General features: G+C 41.1%; 1 protein-coding gene across 9 annotated transcripts in view; it reads left to right on the top strand.

Annotated features, from left to right (window-relative positions):
• Positions 1 to 3,713: 3,713 nt before the first annotated feature.
• Positions 3,714 to 16,974, top strand: part of LARP4B (La ribonucleoprotein domain family, member 4B) — a 90,749-nt gene continuing 77,488 nt past the window's right edge. For 7 of the 9 annotated variants that reach the window (XM_014528510.1, XM_005880448.2, XM_005880447.2 and 4 more), the window contains exon 1: positions 3,714 to 3,889. In XM_014528510.1, the coding sequence (XP_014383996.1) occupies positions 3,881 to 3,889 (9 nt within the window). In that variant the 5' untranslated portion in view covers positions 3,714 to 3,880. Of the gene's footprint in view, positions 3,890 to 7,156; positions 7,161 to 9,712; positions 9,722 to 16,974 lie in introns of those variants that run through there. The other 2 variants (XM_014528508.1, XM_014528507.1) reach the window with 2 other exon arrangements.

The raw sequence follows: 16,974 nt of genomic DNA, 5'->3' as shown, positions 1-16,974 counted from the left end.
TGTGGATGAAACCAAAACACTGGTCGGATCTAGGAAGGCAGGGAGAGTTAAGGCAGAGGCATAGAAATTGCTCTTCCCCTCTCTCGTCAATCCATGTTTATGGTCTTTAAGATAACTTGTTATGTAAAATTATTTATCTAAGATGCACCTACACTGAGTTTATCTGAAAAATAAAAAAGTCGATATTAAGAAAAAAAATTGTAAATGGAAGATTATAAGAGGGTTTCACGTGCCAGCAAAAGTTACTGGTGTGCCATGTTTGGCACATGTGCCAGGGGTTGCCCACCCCTGTCCTATATAATAAAAGCCTAATATGCTAAGTATCTGACTGTTTGACCAGTTGCTATGATGCACACTGACCACTAGGGGGCAGAGGCTCCGACCAGTAGGTTAGCTTGCTGCTGGGGTCTGGCCAGTTGGGACTGGTGGAGACTAGCCAGACATGCCCTGGAGCCCTCCCTAGCCCCCATTGTGCACCGGTGGGGTCCCTCGCGCTGGCCTGCACCCTCTTGCAATCTGGGACCCCTCAGGGGAGTTGGAAAGCTGGTTTCGGCCCAATCCTCACAGGCCAGGCTGAGGGACCCCACCAGTGCATGAATCTGTGCACCAGGCCTCTAGTAATAGTATACATATAAGATCTTCAGTTAATCTCTTCCTGCCCGCCCTTCCTTCTGAGATTAACCAGTTTGTTCCATGCCTCTGATTCTATTTTATTCATTTTATTTTGTTCATTAGATTTCTTGTTTGTTTTGATTTTTAGATTCAGTTGTTGATAGATAGTATTTATTGTCAGTTTATTTATATTTTTGATCTTCCTCTTAAAGAATACTCTGCAACATTTCATGTAATACTGGTTTGGTGGTGGTGAACTCCTTTAGCTTTTTCTTGTCTGTGAAGCTCTTTATCTGGCCTTTAATTCTAAATGATAGCTTTGCTGGATAGAGTAATCTTGGTTTTATAGGTCCTTGCTATTCATTACTTTGAACATTTCTTGCCACTCACTTCTGGCCTGCAAAGTTTCTGTTGAGAAATCAGCTGACAGTCCTATGGGCACTTCCTTGTAGGTAATTAACTGCTTTTCTCTTGCTGCTTTCAAGATTCTCTCTTTGTCTTTAACCCTTGACATTTTAATTATGATGTGTCTTGGTATGGGCCTCTTTGGGTTCCTCTTGTTTGGGACTCTTTGCACTTCCTGGACTTGTAAATCTATTTCTTTCACCAGGTAAGGGAAGTTTTCTGTCATTATTTTCTTCAAATAGGTTTTCAATATCTTGCTTTCTTCTTCTTCTGGCACCCCCATAATTGAATGTTGGTATGCTTGAAATTGTCCCAGAGGCTCCTTACACTGTCTTTATATTTTTGGATTCTTTTTCTTTTTGTTCTTCTGATTGGATGTTTTTTGCTTCCTCATTTTCCAAATCATTGATTTGATTCTCGGAATCCTTACTTTGTTGAATCCCTGTAAATTATTCTTTACTTCATTTAGTATATGCTTAATTTCTGACTGGTCCTTTCTCATGTCTTTGAAATTCTCATAAGATTCTTGAAAGTCTCACTAAATCCCTTGAAGCTCTCATTAAGATTCTTGAGCAGTCTTATAACCATTGTTTTGAACTCTGTATCCAGTAGTTTGCTTGCTTCCATTTCTTTCATTTGTGCCCTATTTCTTTGTCTCTGTATTTTGGCTGCTTCCCTGTGTTTGTTTTTATGTATTAGGTAGAGCTGCTATGTCTCCTGGAATTGGTAAGAGTGGCCTTGTGTAGTAGGTGTCCTGTAGGGCCCAGTGGCTCAGCCTCCCTTGTCACCTGAGCTGGGCACTCTAGGTGCACCCCTGTGGGCTGTGTGCACAGTCTTGTAGTTGAGCCTTGATTTCTTTTGGCATCACTGGGAGGAATTGAACTCCAGGCCAATTGGCTCTGAGGACAAGCTGTGATTACAGTGGGAGAACTGCTGTGTAGGAAACATCCCTATGGAGCAGGACTTGCTTCAGTAGGGCTTTGGTGCTCACTCTGCCCCTTGAGTGTTTTGCTTGTGGATGTGTAGAGTTGTAATCTGGTGTGGTCTGAAGCTGTTCACTGGGTGCACTGGCTCTGGGGCCTGCCAGGAGTTGCAAAATCAGCCACTGCCTGGGGCCACCTGGCAGGATCTACAGAGAGATCTGCAGATGGCTGCTACTTGTATTGGGTTTAGAAGTGCCAAGGCGAGGTCCAGCTCTGAAGTAGGTCAGGCTGATGCTAGTGCTGGGTCTTGGGCCTTTTATTGATAGGTATGGGGCACGCTGACACCAGCTGCTGCTTGTTTGAGAGATTTTAGAAAACTCTGAAGCCTGAGCCAGGTGAGGCCATTCATATGGAAAAGCTGCTGCAAAGAGCTTGGGTGGGGCTGAAAATTGGATGTGGCAGGGTCTCAGGGAATCACCAGGGCAGAGAGAACAGTGTGGGCCACACTGATGGAGACTCAGATATGGCTGCCAATCAGCTCTGTAACAGGGGAAGGGGAGGTCCCAGCACAGGAACAATGACACCTGGGAGCATCCCCATCTGGGAGGAAGAAGCCCTGGAGTTCCTGCCCCAGTGCCATACAATATAGTCCCTGGATTCCCCAAAGCTGCTGCCCGGCGCTTGGAGCTCAGAGGTAGTGGAACCATGTAAGTTCATGCACCAGCCCTTTAAAAGGAACTGTCTGGGTCTACAGCAGCTTCCATGACCATCAGCCACAATCTCCACTGGTTTTTACAGCCTGAAGTTACCAGGACTTCTCTTCCCAGCTCTGGGACCCCTTGCTTCTCATGGGAGGTCTCTGCAGCCAAAATAGCCCTCCCAATTGGAAAAAAAAACGCCACATGTGGGTGTCAGACTAGCCCCTTCTGGGCCTCCACCCTTCCTACCAGTCTCGATGTACTTTCTTCTTTACTTCTCTAGTTGTAGGACTTCCATTCAGCCAGCTTTCAGGCCATTCTGAATGATGATTGTTATGTATTTTAGTTGTAATTTTAATGTTGTGGGTGGTGGCAAATACCAGTGTTTATGTCGCCATCTTGGTTCTCTAGGTATAGTCTTAACAGTGGTATTTCAAAAGAAAAATTGAAATTGGTTAAAGTGTTAATTCTATATATGCTATTGATTTTAGGTTGGCATTTTTTTAAAGCAAATTCTTAAAGCACCTATTAAACTGTGCTTTTTAAAACATTGAAATAAAGTATATATTCCAGGAAAATTAAGAGTTTCTATGTCATTTAAGATAATTTAATTTTTTAGCGTTAATCTATTTATAAAGGTGCTAACAGGTCTTCTAGTTTGTCTCATATTCAGACTGCAGTTTACATGTTTTCTTTGAGAAATAGTCTTAGAGAAATTAAATTCAGTGGTTTCCTTCCTGAAGCATTCAGACAGTTGTAAACCTTCATGTCCACACTGTTGGTGCAGAACTCTGTGTTTAGGCCTTGACAGTGTTAGCACCTCCATCCATACTCTTTGCCTTTCTGTAAAGAGAGAAGTGACTTTTGAGCACCGTGACACCTCTTTTGTCTTTAGTTTACCATCTTCAACAACTGTTGTTACTCAATACCTGCTAATTTCAGATTTAACAGCCTGCAGCTCTACTACAGAATTGAGGAATGAATGCAGATTGCTATAGTTCCCACCCAAACAGTATATTTGGCATATAATTCAGAGAACTCAAAGCCCTTGCTTTCCTTTTTTGTTTTTCTTCAGAACACCTGTTTTGCTGTATGGGAAACTGAGACCTGGAAACAGTTCGCAGAATGAGGGAAGAGCAGAATATGGGATCTGTCTAGCTTCTTGCTTTCAAGACTACTGCAGATTGCATCATTGGAAAAGTGTAGGTGTCCTGTGTAGCACCCACCTTGGGTCCAAGTAACATGATAGAGGTGAGGACTAGCCACACAGCATAGCTAAAGGTCAGATATGTTGGCTTTGACTAGAAAGTTTTAATAGTTTTTATAATGATGATTGTTGAGGTCGGGGTATCCCACACCATAAGGCCAAACAGTATTTTAACATTATTGGTGCTGATTCTGATAGTTTGCTTTGAACTTCTATGGTGATGTTATTAGGTCCATTGTCTATTGAACTATAATCCTAATTGGTATAGGAATTGTGATCCAGTTATTTATAAAGTGGAGTTGTATTATGCCTTTGGAATATCAAACAGATTTTCTAAATTTGTATATGTTTTTGAATTTATTACTTCAGAACTTAAATTCTTTTTTAAAAACAGTATCACTTTTGAAAGCAACATCTTCTGTCAGTGGTTCTCAACCTTCTGGCCCTTTAAGTACAGTTCCTCATGTTGTGACCCAACCATAAAATTATTTTCGTTGCTACTTCATAACTGTAATGTTGCTACTGTTATGAATCGTAATGTAAATATCTGATATGCAGGATGGTCTTAGGCGACCCCTGTGAAAGGGTCGTTCAACCGCCAAAGGGTTCATGACCCACAGGTTGAGAACCACTGTGTTAGAGGGTGTTTGTGTATTTTAATATTAACTCTTTTGCACTGTCATCTTAGAAAAATGAAGGGCATGTTCAATTGTCCCTTCTAATATTTGAAAATTGGGATTGGATTCTGTGCTTAGATGCAATGATTTCCTGAGCACAGTGTGGTATTTCATAGCTGCCCTGGTCTGGCCTCTGGCTCTTTAGTAATAGTAATGACTGAATTTATTTTTTTAGAGTACATGTTCTGTGCTGTGCTTCCCCTAAAAATGCTCACAATAGGTAAAATGGGAGTGCCCAGGGTCACCACTTGGAGAGTGGGGAGTTTGGGTTAACTTTCTCCTCAGACTCTGCCTGTTATTCATAGACTAGAGGTCTGTTTCATGAAATTCGTGCATGGGTAGGGTCCCTAGGCCTGACTGGTGATCAGGGCTGATCTGTGGGGCGACCAGTGGGGTGATCAGGGGGGCCCCTGCTGGAACCCACCTTGGCAGGCCTGTGGGCTGGGGGCAGCTCCTGCTTTGAGCATCTGCCCCCTGGTGGTCAGTGGGCGTTATAGCGACTGGTCGTTCAGCAGTTCGGTCGATTTGCATATTAGGCTTTTATTATATAGGATAGGGGAGGGGGAGAGTGTCCTTGGGCTTGTGAGTCTGTGTTTAACATTTCTACTATGGGTCTGTTTTTCTAGTGAAAGGGTTTTATAGCTTGCAGCAGATTTCAAAAGGATCTTTGACCTCTCCCTTCAATACAAATAACAGTTTTCGTGTGTTTGCCACATAGGAACTTCAGTGATTTGTTATTTTGATAATTAAATGTAGTTCTTTACTATTCCCCTACTTTGTATTTAACTGTTCTGTATATTTAGATCCCAAGTGCACACTTAAATATATGCACACATGTATACATATACAAAATCTAGAGAATATCTAAAATAAGATGAAAATGAACTCAAAGTAATTTTAATTTTACCCTAACCTAAAAATACTGCCCTCCCCATTGTTACATCATTTGGAATATGTAGCAGGAGAGGCTTTCTATTGTATTCATCTCATTTTCTGAGCTTTATAATTTAAATACTAGGAGTCTTTTCCGACATGTTTATTGCACAATAGACCAAGTTACTAAACATGTATTTCCTGAGATTCTGTTCTGTTAAGTAGTATGTGTCAGGAATATAGTGGTAAAGAAGATAGACATACTGGAGCAACAGGACTCATTTGACATACTGTGTCACTAGGTATATACAAAGGGTTTTGGACTCAGGCTCTGTGGGAAAGACTGGGAGTGACATCTCAGCTGGCCTTGCTTGTTGAAAATGTAAGCTGAGAGGTGGGAGGGAAGATATGAGTTTAGTTGAGAGGAAGAGGTTAGAAATATATTTACAGGTTTTTGGTTTGGTCAACTGGGTAGACGATATGCTGTCTTTCCTTGAGATTGAGGGATCAGTCGTCAGTTTTTGCGTGTTTATTTGTTTTAAATGGGAAGGAGGGATGACTTTGAGGACTCTGTAGGTCAAAAAAATATCCACCAGAAATTTGCTTATTTACACTGAAATTCAGCATATGGTATTAACTGCAGCCATAAAAAGCCAAGAATAGAAGAGCAGAACTGGGGCACAGTGCGGCAGGTAGATTCACTCTTCTGATGAGTGTATTTACCTAATGGCAGTGAAGTGCTGGGACTGGTAGCCTCTCTCTGCTTTGTCTTTTTTTCTCTTTCCACCAAATTGAGTTGTGTTTAGAAAAGCCAATTTTCTTTTCCCTAAACTTGATCAGGGCTGTTGTACTCATTAGCGCAATTACACGATTTAACTAATATAAACTGGTAAAGTAATACAAAAGCAGTTACTCAGGAAAAGTTATATGACAACTTTGGAGTGTCTCGGTAACAAGAAAGTTACTAAGAAAACTGCTATTAAATGAGGTATATGGATAAGACGACTGTGAAAAATCGGGGGATGGGGAAGGCAGAGGCAATGTGCAGGAGGAAGATGGGAGATAATCGGGTTGCATTGAAACATTGTAAAAGAGGCCACAGAAAGTGCAACCGGTGGCAAAGCCTATCCACACAGCAGAGTGAATCAGTGGTCACAGATTGCAGTAGAACAAACTTTAGGCCACCTCTCCAAGATGGGAAAAATATTTAAATACACTGTGACCTTTATTATGCAGAAGAATAAAGTGGGATTATACCTGTCAAGTTCTTGCTTCTGGGACAACCCTGCTAATGGGGAATAAGATCACGTACTGCATCAGCAGTGCCTGTGGTCTAGCTATGTGATCTCCTTGTCCAGCTTATCATTTTTCTCCTTTTGTCTCAACATTTCTCTTCCACCTTCTAGCCACCAGTTGTGAATTCAGTGAACACCTTTCTCATCATCTTTGTGTCTCAAACATATAGGAAAAAATACAAATGACTACACTGTTCTAGGAATTGCATACACTCAGAGGAATTAGTTGGTCAGAGCCTGTGTTGCCACTTGTCTTAACTCTGAATATTTCTTTTCAAAGGTGTTAAAAACTCAAATCTGCTGGTGTGAAACTTTATTCTCTGAAATGATTCAAATACACTTATTTTCCATATTTTGTACTTTTGTTAGAATAATAAATTATTCCAATTAAGAAACGGGAATAATCATTCTAGAAGCATTGTGCCATTCATATTATTTGTTGAGTATCAAAGAACAAAGTGAAAGTCTTTGTGAAAAAGAGATAAGAACTCATAATAATAAACTGACTCGATTTAAGAAAAAGACACAAGAGAAGGAGCACATACAGTTAAAGTGGGTAAGGATTCGTGTGTCAGTTTGTAGAATTGCCTATTGTTTGCAGTAACTTCCAATCAGGCAGGGCAAAGGAGGAGCATGAAGGTAGGAAGAGGTGAGAAAGGAGGAGGACAAAAGCAGGCAGGGAAGAGTAAGCATCACCCAAGGCCCAGACCCTAAGTTGGAGGAAGAAGATGGTACTTATAGAAGCCCACCTACCCCATAGATCTAGCAGCAAGGAGGCCATTGGCCCCCTTCAAAGGAACTGCATTGTCCTTCTGTGTTCCTGCTTCCCACACCTCCATTCTCCCTACCCTGTGGCTCTGTCTTTGGAGACAGCAGAGGCTGGGGCATGTTTAAACAGTGACAGGGAGGAAGAGGTTGATGATACCAGACAAGAGGAGGGAATGGGATTCATACCACAGATGAAGGACCAATACTCCTTCAGTTAACAGCTGGTGGTTTTTTTCCCTCTCCAAACCTTCTTTGACATAGAAACTCCTGAGGAATAATTTTTCATAAAATCTTTTCAAGTTGTCTTATGTGTCTAGGCCAGCCGTGGGCAAACTACGGCCCGCGGGCCGGATCCGGCCCGTTTGAAATGAATAAAACTAAAAAAAAAAAAGACCGTACCCTTTTATGTAATGGTGTTTACTTTGAATTTATATTAGTTCACACAAACACTCCATCCATGCTTTTGCTCCGGCCCTCCGGTCCAGTTTAAGAACCATTGTGGCCCTCGAGTCAAAAAGTTTGCCCACCCCTGGTCTAGGCTGTATTTAGGTCTCTTGCCTTGACTTCTGAGGTCTGATTTTCCAGAGCTGTATGGGATTATAATTGTTATGGAATGCTTCCCTTTCTTTCTCCAAAGTGCTAAGAAATATGTATCTGTTGGAATACTAAATTAAATAAAGGAATGATGCACATTCATATAGATCTTGAAATGAGGCATATTTTAATTATCACTTATAAAGCTGTCACCCAAGGATATGCTTATTGATTTTAAAAATATATTTTTTTATTGATTTCAGAGAAGAAGGGAGAGGGAGATAGAAACATCAGTGATGAGAGAGAATCATTGATCGGCTGCCTCCTGCATGCCCCCAACCGGGGATCGAGCCAGCAACCCGGGCATGTGCCCTTGACTGGAATCGAACCGGGACTCTTCAGTTTGCAGGCTGACACTCTATCCACTGAGCCTAACCAGATAGGGCTATTTATTGATTTTTGAGAGAGAGAGAGAAAGAGAGATATTAATGTGAGAGAGAAACATTGATTGGTTGCCTCCCATAAATGCCCTGACTGGGGGTCAAACCGACAATGGAGGTATGTACCCTGAACAGGAATAGAACCTGCAAACTTTTGGTGTATGGCGTGACACTCCAGTTAACTGAGTCATCTGGCCAGGGCATCAGTGGCTTTGAATTTTTAAGGAAGGTGGTTTGCTTATTGATTAACAAGACCTTACGAGCCCAGTAGAGCTTTGGTCAGGACATGAGGAAGACAGGTTGCACATGTCACAACCATCTGTTGCATCAAACAGCCATTTACTCTGCAGACCCTTCACAATTTCTTCATGACTTGCTGAATTTCGTTGTCCTTCATTTGGAGAAACATTACACATTTGAGATGTTCTTGCTGTTTGGTTAATACAGATCAGAAGTACCTTTTCCCCACAGCAAAGTTTTTTTTTTTAATGTTTTCTTTTTAATCCTCACTTGAGTGTATTTTTTCCATTGATTTCTAGAGAGAATGGAAGGGAGGGAAGAGTAGAAAGAGAGAGAGAAACATCGATGTGACAGAGACACATCGATTGGTTGCCTCCCAAGTTACCCACACGTGCCTCAACCAGGGCTGGGAAACCTGCAACTGAGGTACATGCCCTTGACCAGGAATCGAACCCACGATCCTTTGGTCTGCAGGTTGACCCTAACCACTGAGCAAACTGGCCAGGGCCAATTTAAAAACAAGAAAGTTTTTAATATATGTGAAAACTTGGATGTACTTTAAGAAATTGGTTTGTTACAAGTTGAAGTGAAAATATTCTATCAGTGTCAGGTGGACTCAGTTTTTTTGTCTTTTTTTTTCTTTTTCCACTAAATTAATTATGTCTAGCTCCAGGTCCATTTTACCACCTCCACTTCTGGTTCTTCAGCGCCCTCCTAGGGATAAGCATCTCCCAATCTCAGCAGCACAGGGTTAAAGCAGCTTTAAGCTGCTTTCCAACTCAGACTGTCCGTCATTCTTTAAAATGTTGTGTTCTAAGTTGGCTTACCACCACCCACATCTTACTCTTTAAGTATTATGTGCTTTCAATTGAAAAACTGATAGTTATATGATAATAAATTGGAACGTGTAGTAGAATTTGATCAGCAATCCTTGAAGAAAAGCAGGATTATTAGAAGGGTGAGATGAATGAGATTTTCCATTGAAGAGTTAATGCACTATCCATAGTTCATTTTTGAAGAGGTCTTTTGGGGCTCTTAAGACTTTTGTGGTATTCTGACTTTTCTTTGGTCCAGGTATATACTAATGCTACATTTGGCCATTAGCATTTTTGTTTTCAAATAGAAATGAGAGAAAGTGAAGATAGTGAACCAGGCACTTCTGCTCTTTGTCCACAAGATGATATTACATCTGAAATAGCAGTAAGTTGTTTTTTCCCCTACACTAGACTCTAGATACATTTTGTTTGCCACTGAGGGAGGTTAGTTTGTGGCTAAGAAAGAGATGACAAAAATAAGAGAACAGTTGTTCAGTGGAAAGTGCCTTTGCAACAAATGAGAAGACTTGGGGGTAGGAGTGAGGGGATCTGAATAAGGCAAGAAAGATGGACCTCTCAGGGTGACATGCTGCTGAGTGAGATGCTGCAAATCTGGCATGGCAAGGGGTTGTCATTTTCAACATAGGAAGTAGTAGTTATTAATGAGCCGAATGTTGATAGACAGGTAGAGGTCAGAATATATCCTAAACAGACTGGAAGAGAGCAGTTAGCTTTTCAGCTATGGAATTGAACATTTTTGTTAAAAATATTTCTTATATACCTTGGCCAGTGTGGCTCAGTTGTTTGGGGATCCTCCTGTGTACCTAAGAGTCACCAGTTCAATTCCCAGTCAGGGCACATGCCCAGGATGTGGGCTCAATCCCCAGTGGGGGCGGGGGTGCAAGAGGCAGCCAATCAATGTTTCTCATATCAACGTTTCTCTCTCTTTCCCTCTCCCTCCCTCTCTAAAATAAATAAAAAAATATGTAAAAAATATTTATTATATTTGACTTCTTCCATTTTAGGTTAAATGAAGTAGACATGCTGCATTGTATCTCATGCAGTTTCCAAGTTTGGGCCTAGCACTTCCTGGGAGTGTTTAGGATGGTGTGCACCCTGTGAAAATCTACCTAAGGAGGTCATTAGTCGTTATCCTTTCCATTTGCTTCTTTCTCCCTTTGGTGGAAAAGTGTAGGTGCTTCAGGAGGTGCTCTTCTCCTGGAAAATGAATGACTCCCAATAAGAGCAAGAAATTATACTTTGAGAGCAGAAAGGCTGTTTCTCTAAGGATATGATTACCTACATCAACTTTGCACTTAGTTTTACAAAATAACCAATATGACCACACGCAAAGTTAAGAGGTTGGAGTTTTAGTTTTCATATTGTTTCACATAACATTTTATTTAGGCTTAAAACAAATATTTTTTAAAGAAAGAGAGGAAAGGAAAGAGAGAAACATCGATTTGTTTTTCACCTATTCATACATTCATTGGTTGACTCTTGTATGTTCCCTAACTGGGGGTCAAACCTACAACTTTGGCATACTGAGATGACACTAACCAACTGAGCTACGCGGCCGGGGCTTTTTAGGCTTCTTTATTATCAAGTATTGGAGTGGTTGTCAGAGTTTGTCAGGCATTTAATGGATGAAATACTTCTAGCAGAAGGTTAATGAGATGATCTAAACTCTTTGTTTGGTTTGGAATCTTAGTAAGAATCGTAGCTAAAGTGATCTTTCCAAATAATTGTCCTCTTGAAGGCAAGATAGGTTATAAACCAATTATAAGGCTTAAAGCTGGAAGGGAACTTTTTCATTTTTGTGTGTGAAATCACTAGATAAGTTCTGAATTAAAAGCAATTAGCGGAAAATTCTTTAAATGGAATTTTTTTGGTCTGCTTCGCATATAGATACTTTTCCAATCATATTAGGCTAAAAAGTAAGTTTTTGCATCTAGTGTCTGATTTATGCCCTCCCTAGGAGCAGAAGCAGATAAAGGTATAAAAATAAATCCCCTTTTACCACTACTATCTTTTCCAATAGAAGCACAGATGAGTATTGAAGGCAAGATAGGTTATAAACCAATTATAAGGCTTAAAGCTGGAAGGGAACTTTTTCATTTTTGTGTGTGAAATCACTAGATAAGTTCTGAATTAAAAGCAATTAGCGGAAAATTCTTTAAATGGAATTTTTTTGGTCTGCTTCGCATATAGATACTTTTCCAATCATATTAGGCTAAAAAGTAAGTTTTTGCATCTAGTGTCTGATTTATGCCCTCCCTAGGAGCAGAAGCAGATAAAGGTATAAAAATAAATCCCCTTTACCACTACTATCTTTTCCAATAGAAGCACAGATGAGTATATATAAAAGGCAATTTAAAATTTTAATCTTGAAGTTTATTGGCAGCATCTACTTAGGAATATTTCCATACTGGGTGCCAGTTAAATATATGTAAACGACTACTGAGATTGGATTTCTTTCGTTTGTCAGTGTCTTTGAGTGACACATTTACTGTGAGAATACTCAGTGGAAAGAATTGACTATCATAGAGATATTGAACTTAAAAAACACACAAAGAACTATAATAACATTTCTCTTGGAAACAACCATCTGTTGCTGTGTAAATATCCCCCCTATTCAAGCCTACAAATTCAGTTGAGTGTACAGGTGACATTTGAACAAAGGTGACTCTTGAATAACGCAGGTTTGAACTGCACAGGTCCACTTATGCACAGAATTTTTCAATAAATACAGTTGGCCCTTTGTATCTGCAGGTCAAACATCCTCAGAATGAAAATAGTGTTTTCACATTCCCTACTGTGATTCCCAATCTCAAATGAAAAATACTGTTTTTGATTCATGGTTGAATTTGCAGGTGTGAAGGGCTGACTATAGAGTCAAGAGTTACACTTGGATTTAAGAGCAGGGGTTGGTGCCCTTAACCCTGGCATTGTTCAAGGGCCAACTGTATAATGTGTAAGGTACTGTGGAAGGTACAGCACCTTAGATACAAATTATTCTGTTGTAAAACAGGAATATGCAGTTTAGAGATTATATATTGACTAGAGACCTGGTGCATGACATTCGTGCACTGGGGGGCGTGGGAGTCCCCCAGCCTGGCCTGTGCCCTCTCACAGTGCGGGAGCCCCGTGATCGATCGCCCACCCATCCGGGGCTCCTCGATGGATTGCTCCGGCGCCATGCGGAGTCACGGGACCCCGGCCATGCCACACGGAGCCACGGGACCCACCTCTGAGCTGCGCACACAGCGTCAAGCCCCGCTCACCCACACTCACACGAAGCCCCACCATAAGCTTTTATTAATAGGATGTCAGCAGCTGTGAGATAAACAGTGTAATCAAACCAGCAGCACAAGGCAAATGAATAAGGAGCTATAATTCCTATTATGGTATTTTATTTTCTTACACCTCTTTAGCGATGGGCATATTGAGTTCATTAAAGAAAGTTACTATTACATATTAACAAGTGTCCTTTCAACCTCCAAATACTATGATTGTGCTTTAATGATTAGATACAGCTTCTTTGATAATTTTGGTTTTTTTAATGGGTTTATTTAGTTTCAAAGGTCTAAAAGATAAACTACCTTTCTACAAAGTTATGTTTAGACATTGAAAGTAACAAATTTTGACTTTTCTAATTGATTTTCAAAGGGGATCCTGCAGTACTTAATCAGGGCAGTCTCTAAAGTTCCTAAGTCCATTTTCCATTTTTAGTCAAATTGTGTTTATTTATCTAGTTGACTGTTCATTTACTGTTTTTTTGGAAAATGATCCTAATAGTTATGCTGGTGTTCTTAGAACACATGTCTGTATAGCAGTGTCTTATACTATATCTCTCCTTTGCTCATGCTCTGTTCTATAACACAGAGATCTAATTCTGATCTCTTCTGATCCAGAGACAAATCATGTTTCCACATCACCCTCTTGTACCAAGAAAACTAATGTCATGCTCTTTAGGAGAATGATACCTTTTGGTTTTAGAAATCATCAAATTCTCAAACTATGATTCTATCACTGTTATTTGAAAATCCACTGAAGTATACCAGACACATGTATGAAAATGAGGCTTTTAACCTCTACTAGTTTACAGTCCTGTATGACAGGGATACGTTATTCTGAGAAGTGTGGCATTGTGCAAACATAGAGTAGAAGGTATAGTCTACTACATACCTAGATTGTATGGCATAGTCTGTGGTTATACTGAATACTGTAGGCAATTGTAACACAATGATAAGTATTTGTGTATGTAAACAGAAAAAATACAGTGAAAACAGCATAAAAGATAAAAGTGTGTGTGTTTGAGTTAGAGGGACAGGGCTGTAGAGGTGGGCATCTTGGAGGGAGAGTAGATGTCAGGAGGAGTGAGGGAAGGAAGAGAAGGGGATGAAAAAGGATCCCTGAGATAAAGAGACCCAGAGAGATAAAGCTTGAGATGAGGGGGAGAGGAGGGAAAGGAGAGAGGGATAAGGAGAGAGAAAGGAGAGTTGGACTGTGAGGAAAGAGATAAAGAGTAACTGAGGGAAGAGAAGCAAGTTTGTGTGCAAGAGAAGTGTGTTCAGGAGCGGGCGTGGGTGGGCTCCTGGGCTCCCCTTCTCCCCAGCCAGCCCTCTCCCCTGGCTCCCTTGACAACTGTGGGCCCCAGCCAGTGGGTGGGCACAGGGTGAGGACAGCCTGCTGAGCCTCCTTGACTATATAAATCAACCAGAGCTAACAGTGAATTCATCATCCTATGTCCAGCCTTTTCTTTAAACGTCACAAACTTTTTGCTTAAAATTGATTATAATCTTTTAGGACCTCTATGGTTGACTGAAGTATCTTTAGGTTGGGCGGTGCATGACTGTACTATTTGGGTTGTTTCCACTTTCTGGCTGAATAATGTTACTATGACTATCCATATATAAGATTTGGTGGAGATATATGTTTTCAGTTCTCTTGGGGATATATCTAGGAATGGGGTATAGCCTAGGGGTGGAATTGCTGGGTCATATGGTAATTTTTTGTTTAACATTTTAAAACTGTTTACCAGAGTGGCTGTGCCATTTTACATTTCCACCAGCAATGTAGGAAGGTTCCAATTTCTCCACATCCCTGCCAACACTTGTTATTGTCTTTTTTATTATGGCCATCCCAATGAGTGAGAAGTGGTATCTTCTGTTTTGATTAGCATTTCCCTGATGATGATGCGTGTCTTTTCATGTGCATATCAGCCATTTCTGTATCTTCGGGGAAATGCCAATTCAGAATCTGTTTCTTATATTGAGTTTCAGGAATTATTTATTCTAGATATATGTTCCTTATCAGATATATGATTTGCAGATATTTTCTACCATTTTGTTCATTATTTTTTCACTTTTTTGATGGTGTGCTTTGAAGTACAAAAGTTACTAATCTTGATAAAGACAAAATCATTTTTCTTTTGTTGCTTGTGCTTTTGGTGTCCTAAGAAGTCATTGCCTAATGCAAGCTCACAAAGATTTACTGCAATGTTTTCTTCTGAGTTTTGTAGTTTTGGCTCTTACATTTAGGTGCTTGGTCCACTTTGAGGTAATTTTTTAAAAAAATATGTTTTTATTGATTTTATTTTTTAAATATATTTTTTATTGATTTCAGAGAGGAAGGGAGAGAGAGAGAAACATTAATGATGAGAGAATCATTGATCGGCTGCCTCCTGTACGCCCCACACTGGGGATTGAGCCCAACCTGAGCATGTGCCCTTGACCGGAATTGAACTCGGGACCCTCAGTCTGCAGGCCTATGCTTTATCCACTGGGTCATACCAGCTAAGGCTTGAGTTAATTTTTATATAGAGTGAGATAGGTATCCAGCTTCATTTTTTTTGCATGTGGATGTCCAGTTGTCCTGGCACCAATTGTTGAAAAGAGTATTCTTTCCCTATCAAATGGTCTTGGCACCCTTTTGAAAATTAATTGTAAAGTATTTACATAAAGGTAAAGTATTTTTGGATTCTCAGTTCTATTCCATTGATCTGTATGCCTCTGCCATTACCACACAATATTGATTGTTGTAGTTTTGTGGTAAGTTTTGAAATCAGGAAATATGACTCTCCCAATTTTGTTTTTTCCAAGATTATTTTGGCTGTTCTGGGTACCTTGCATGTCCCTAGGTTTTTGTGGATCAATTTCCATCAATTTTGCAAAAAGGGCATGTGGGATTTTGCTAGGGATTGCCTTGACTCTGTAGATCACTCTGGGGAGTGTTGCCATCATAAGAATAGCATGTTTTCTCATCTGTGAATATGGTATCTCTCCCATCCATGAACACCAGCTTTCTGTTCACCAGAACCACTATTTTATGTCAGTGGTTCTCAAACATTTTAATCTCAGGACCTCTTTACACTTTTAAACATTGAATATACCTATCTCTAAAAATCAAGGTTAAGACATTTTAAAAATATCTTTTTCTTTAATAATAATAAACCCATTACATATAAATAACATTGCTTATGAAAAGATAGCAATCTTTTCCAAAACAAAAAGTAATTTAATGGGGAGAGCGTCATTGTTGTATATTTTTGTCTATCTCCTTAATGTCTGATTTAATAGAATCTCAGCTGGATTCTCATCTGCTTCTGCACTTGATCTGTTATGAGGTAAATGAAAATCATTTAGACTTCGTGGGCCCACAGAAAGGGTCTCTGGGAACCCTGACAGAGCCCAGGCCACACTTTGAGACCCCCTGTCATAGAGAACAAGACTGAATAGTGCAGTTTCACAAGAAAATGGCGTGATGACTGAATGGCAGTTATCTGTATTGATGAACAGCTGGGAAGGGACTTGAATGCTTTTCTGCTGGGTCAGTACTTGCTCTTCTCTAGTAAAGACACTGCTAGACCTAAAGGGTTAGAGGGCTGCTTGGTAAACATGGAATCAGCAATCTGGGTGAGTTTTATTAAGTACTAGTGGCCCAGTGCACAAAATTCGTGCATGGGGGGAGAGGGGGTCCCTCAGCCCAGCCTGCACCCTCTCCAATCGGGGATGCCTTGGGGGATGTCCGACTGCTGTAAACCGGCAGTCGGACATCCTCTTGCAATCTGGGACCGCTGGTTCCTAACCGCTCACCTGCCTGCCTGCCTGATCGCCCCTAACTGCCCTCCCCTGCCGGCCTGATCTCGCCTCCAGCCCCTCTGCCTGCCGGCCTGATTGCCCCTAACCTCTCTGCCTGATTGCCCCTAACTGCCCTCCCCTGCCAGCCTGATCTCGCCCCTAACTGCTCTCCCCTGCCAGCCTGATCTCGCCCCCGACTGCCCTCCCCTGCAGGCCTGATCTTGCCCCCCAACTGCTCTCCCCTGCTGGCCTGGTCGCTCCCAACTGCCCTCCCCTGCTGGCCTGATCTAGCCCCCAACAGTCCTCCCCTGGCGGCCTGATCGCCCCTAACTGCCTCTGCCGGCCTGATCTCACCCCCAACTGCCCTCCCCTGCCGGCCTGATTGCCCCTAACTGCCTTTGCCTC

Source organism: Myotis brandtii, unplaced genomic scaffold, assembly GCF_000412655.1.
Source record: "Myotis brandtii unplaced genomic scaffold, ASM41265v1 scaffold639, whole genome shotgun sequence".
Lineage (NCBI taxonomy): Eukaryota > Metazoa > Chordata > Mammalia > Chiroptera > Vespertilionidae > Myotis > Myotis brandtii.
Note: the sequence above shows the minus strand (reverse complement) of the source record. Positions and strands in the feature narration are given on the sequence as shown.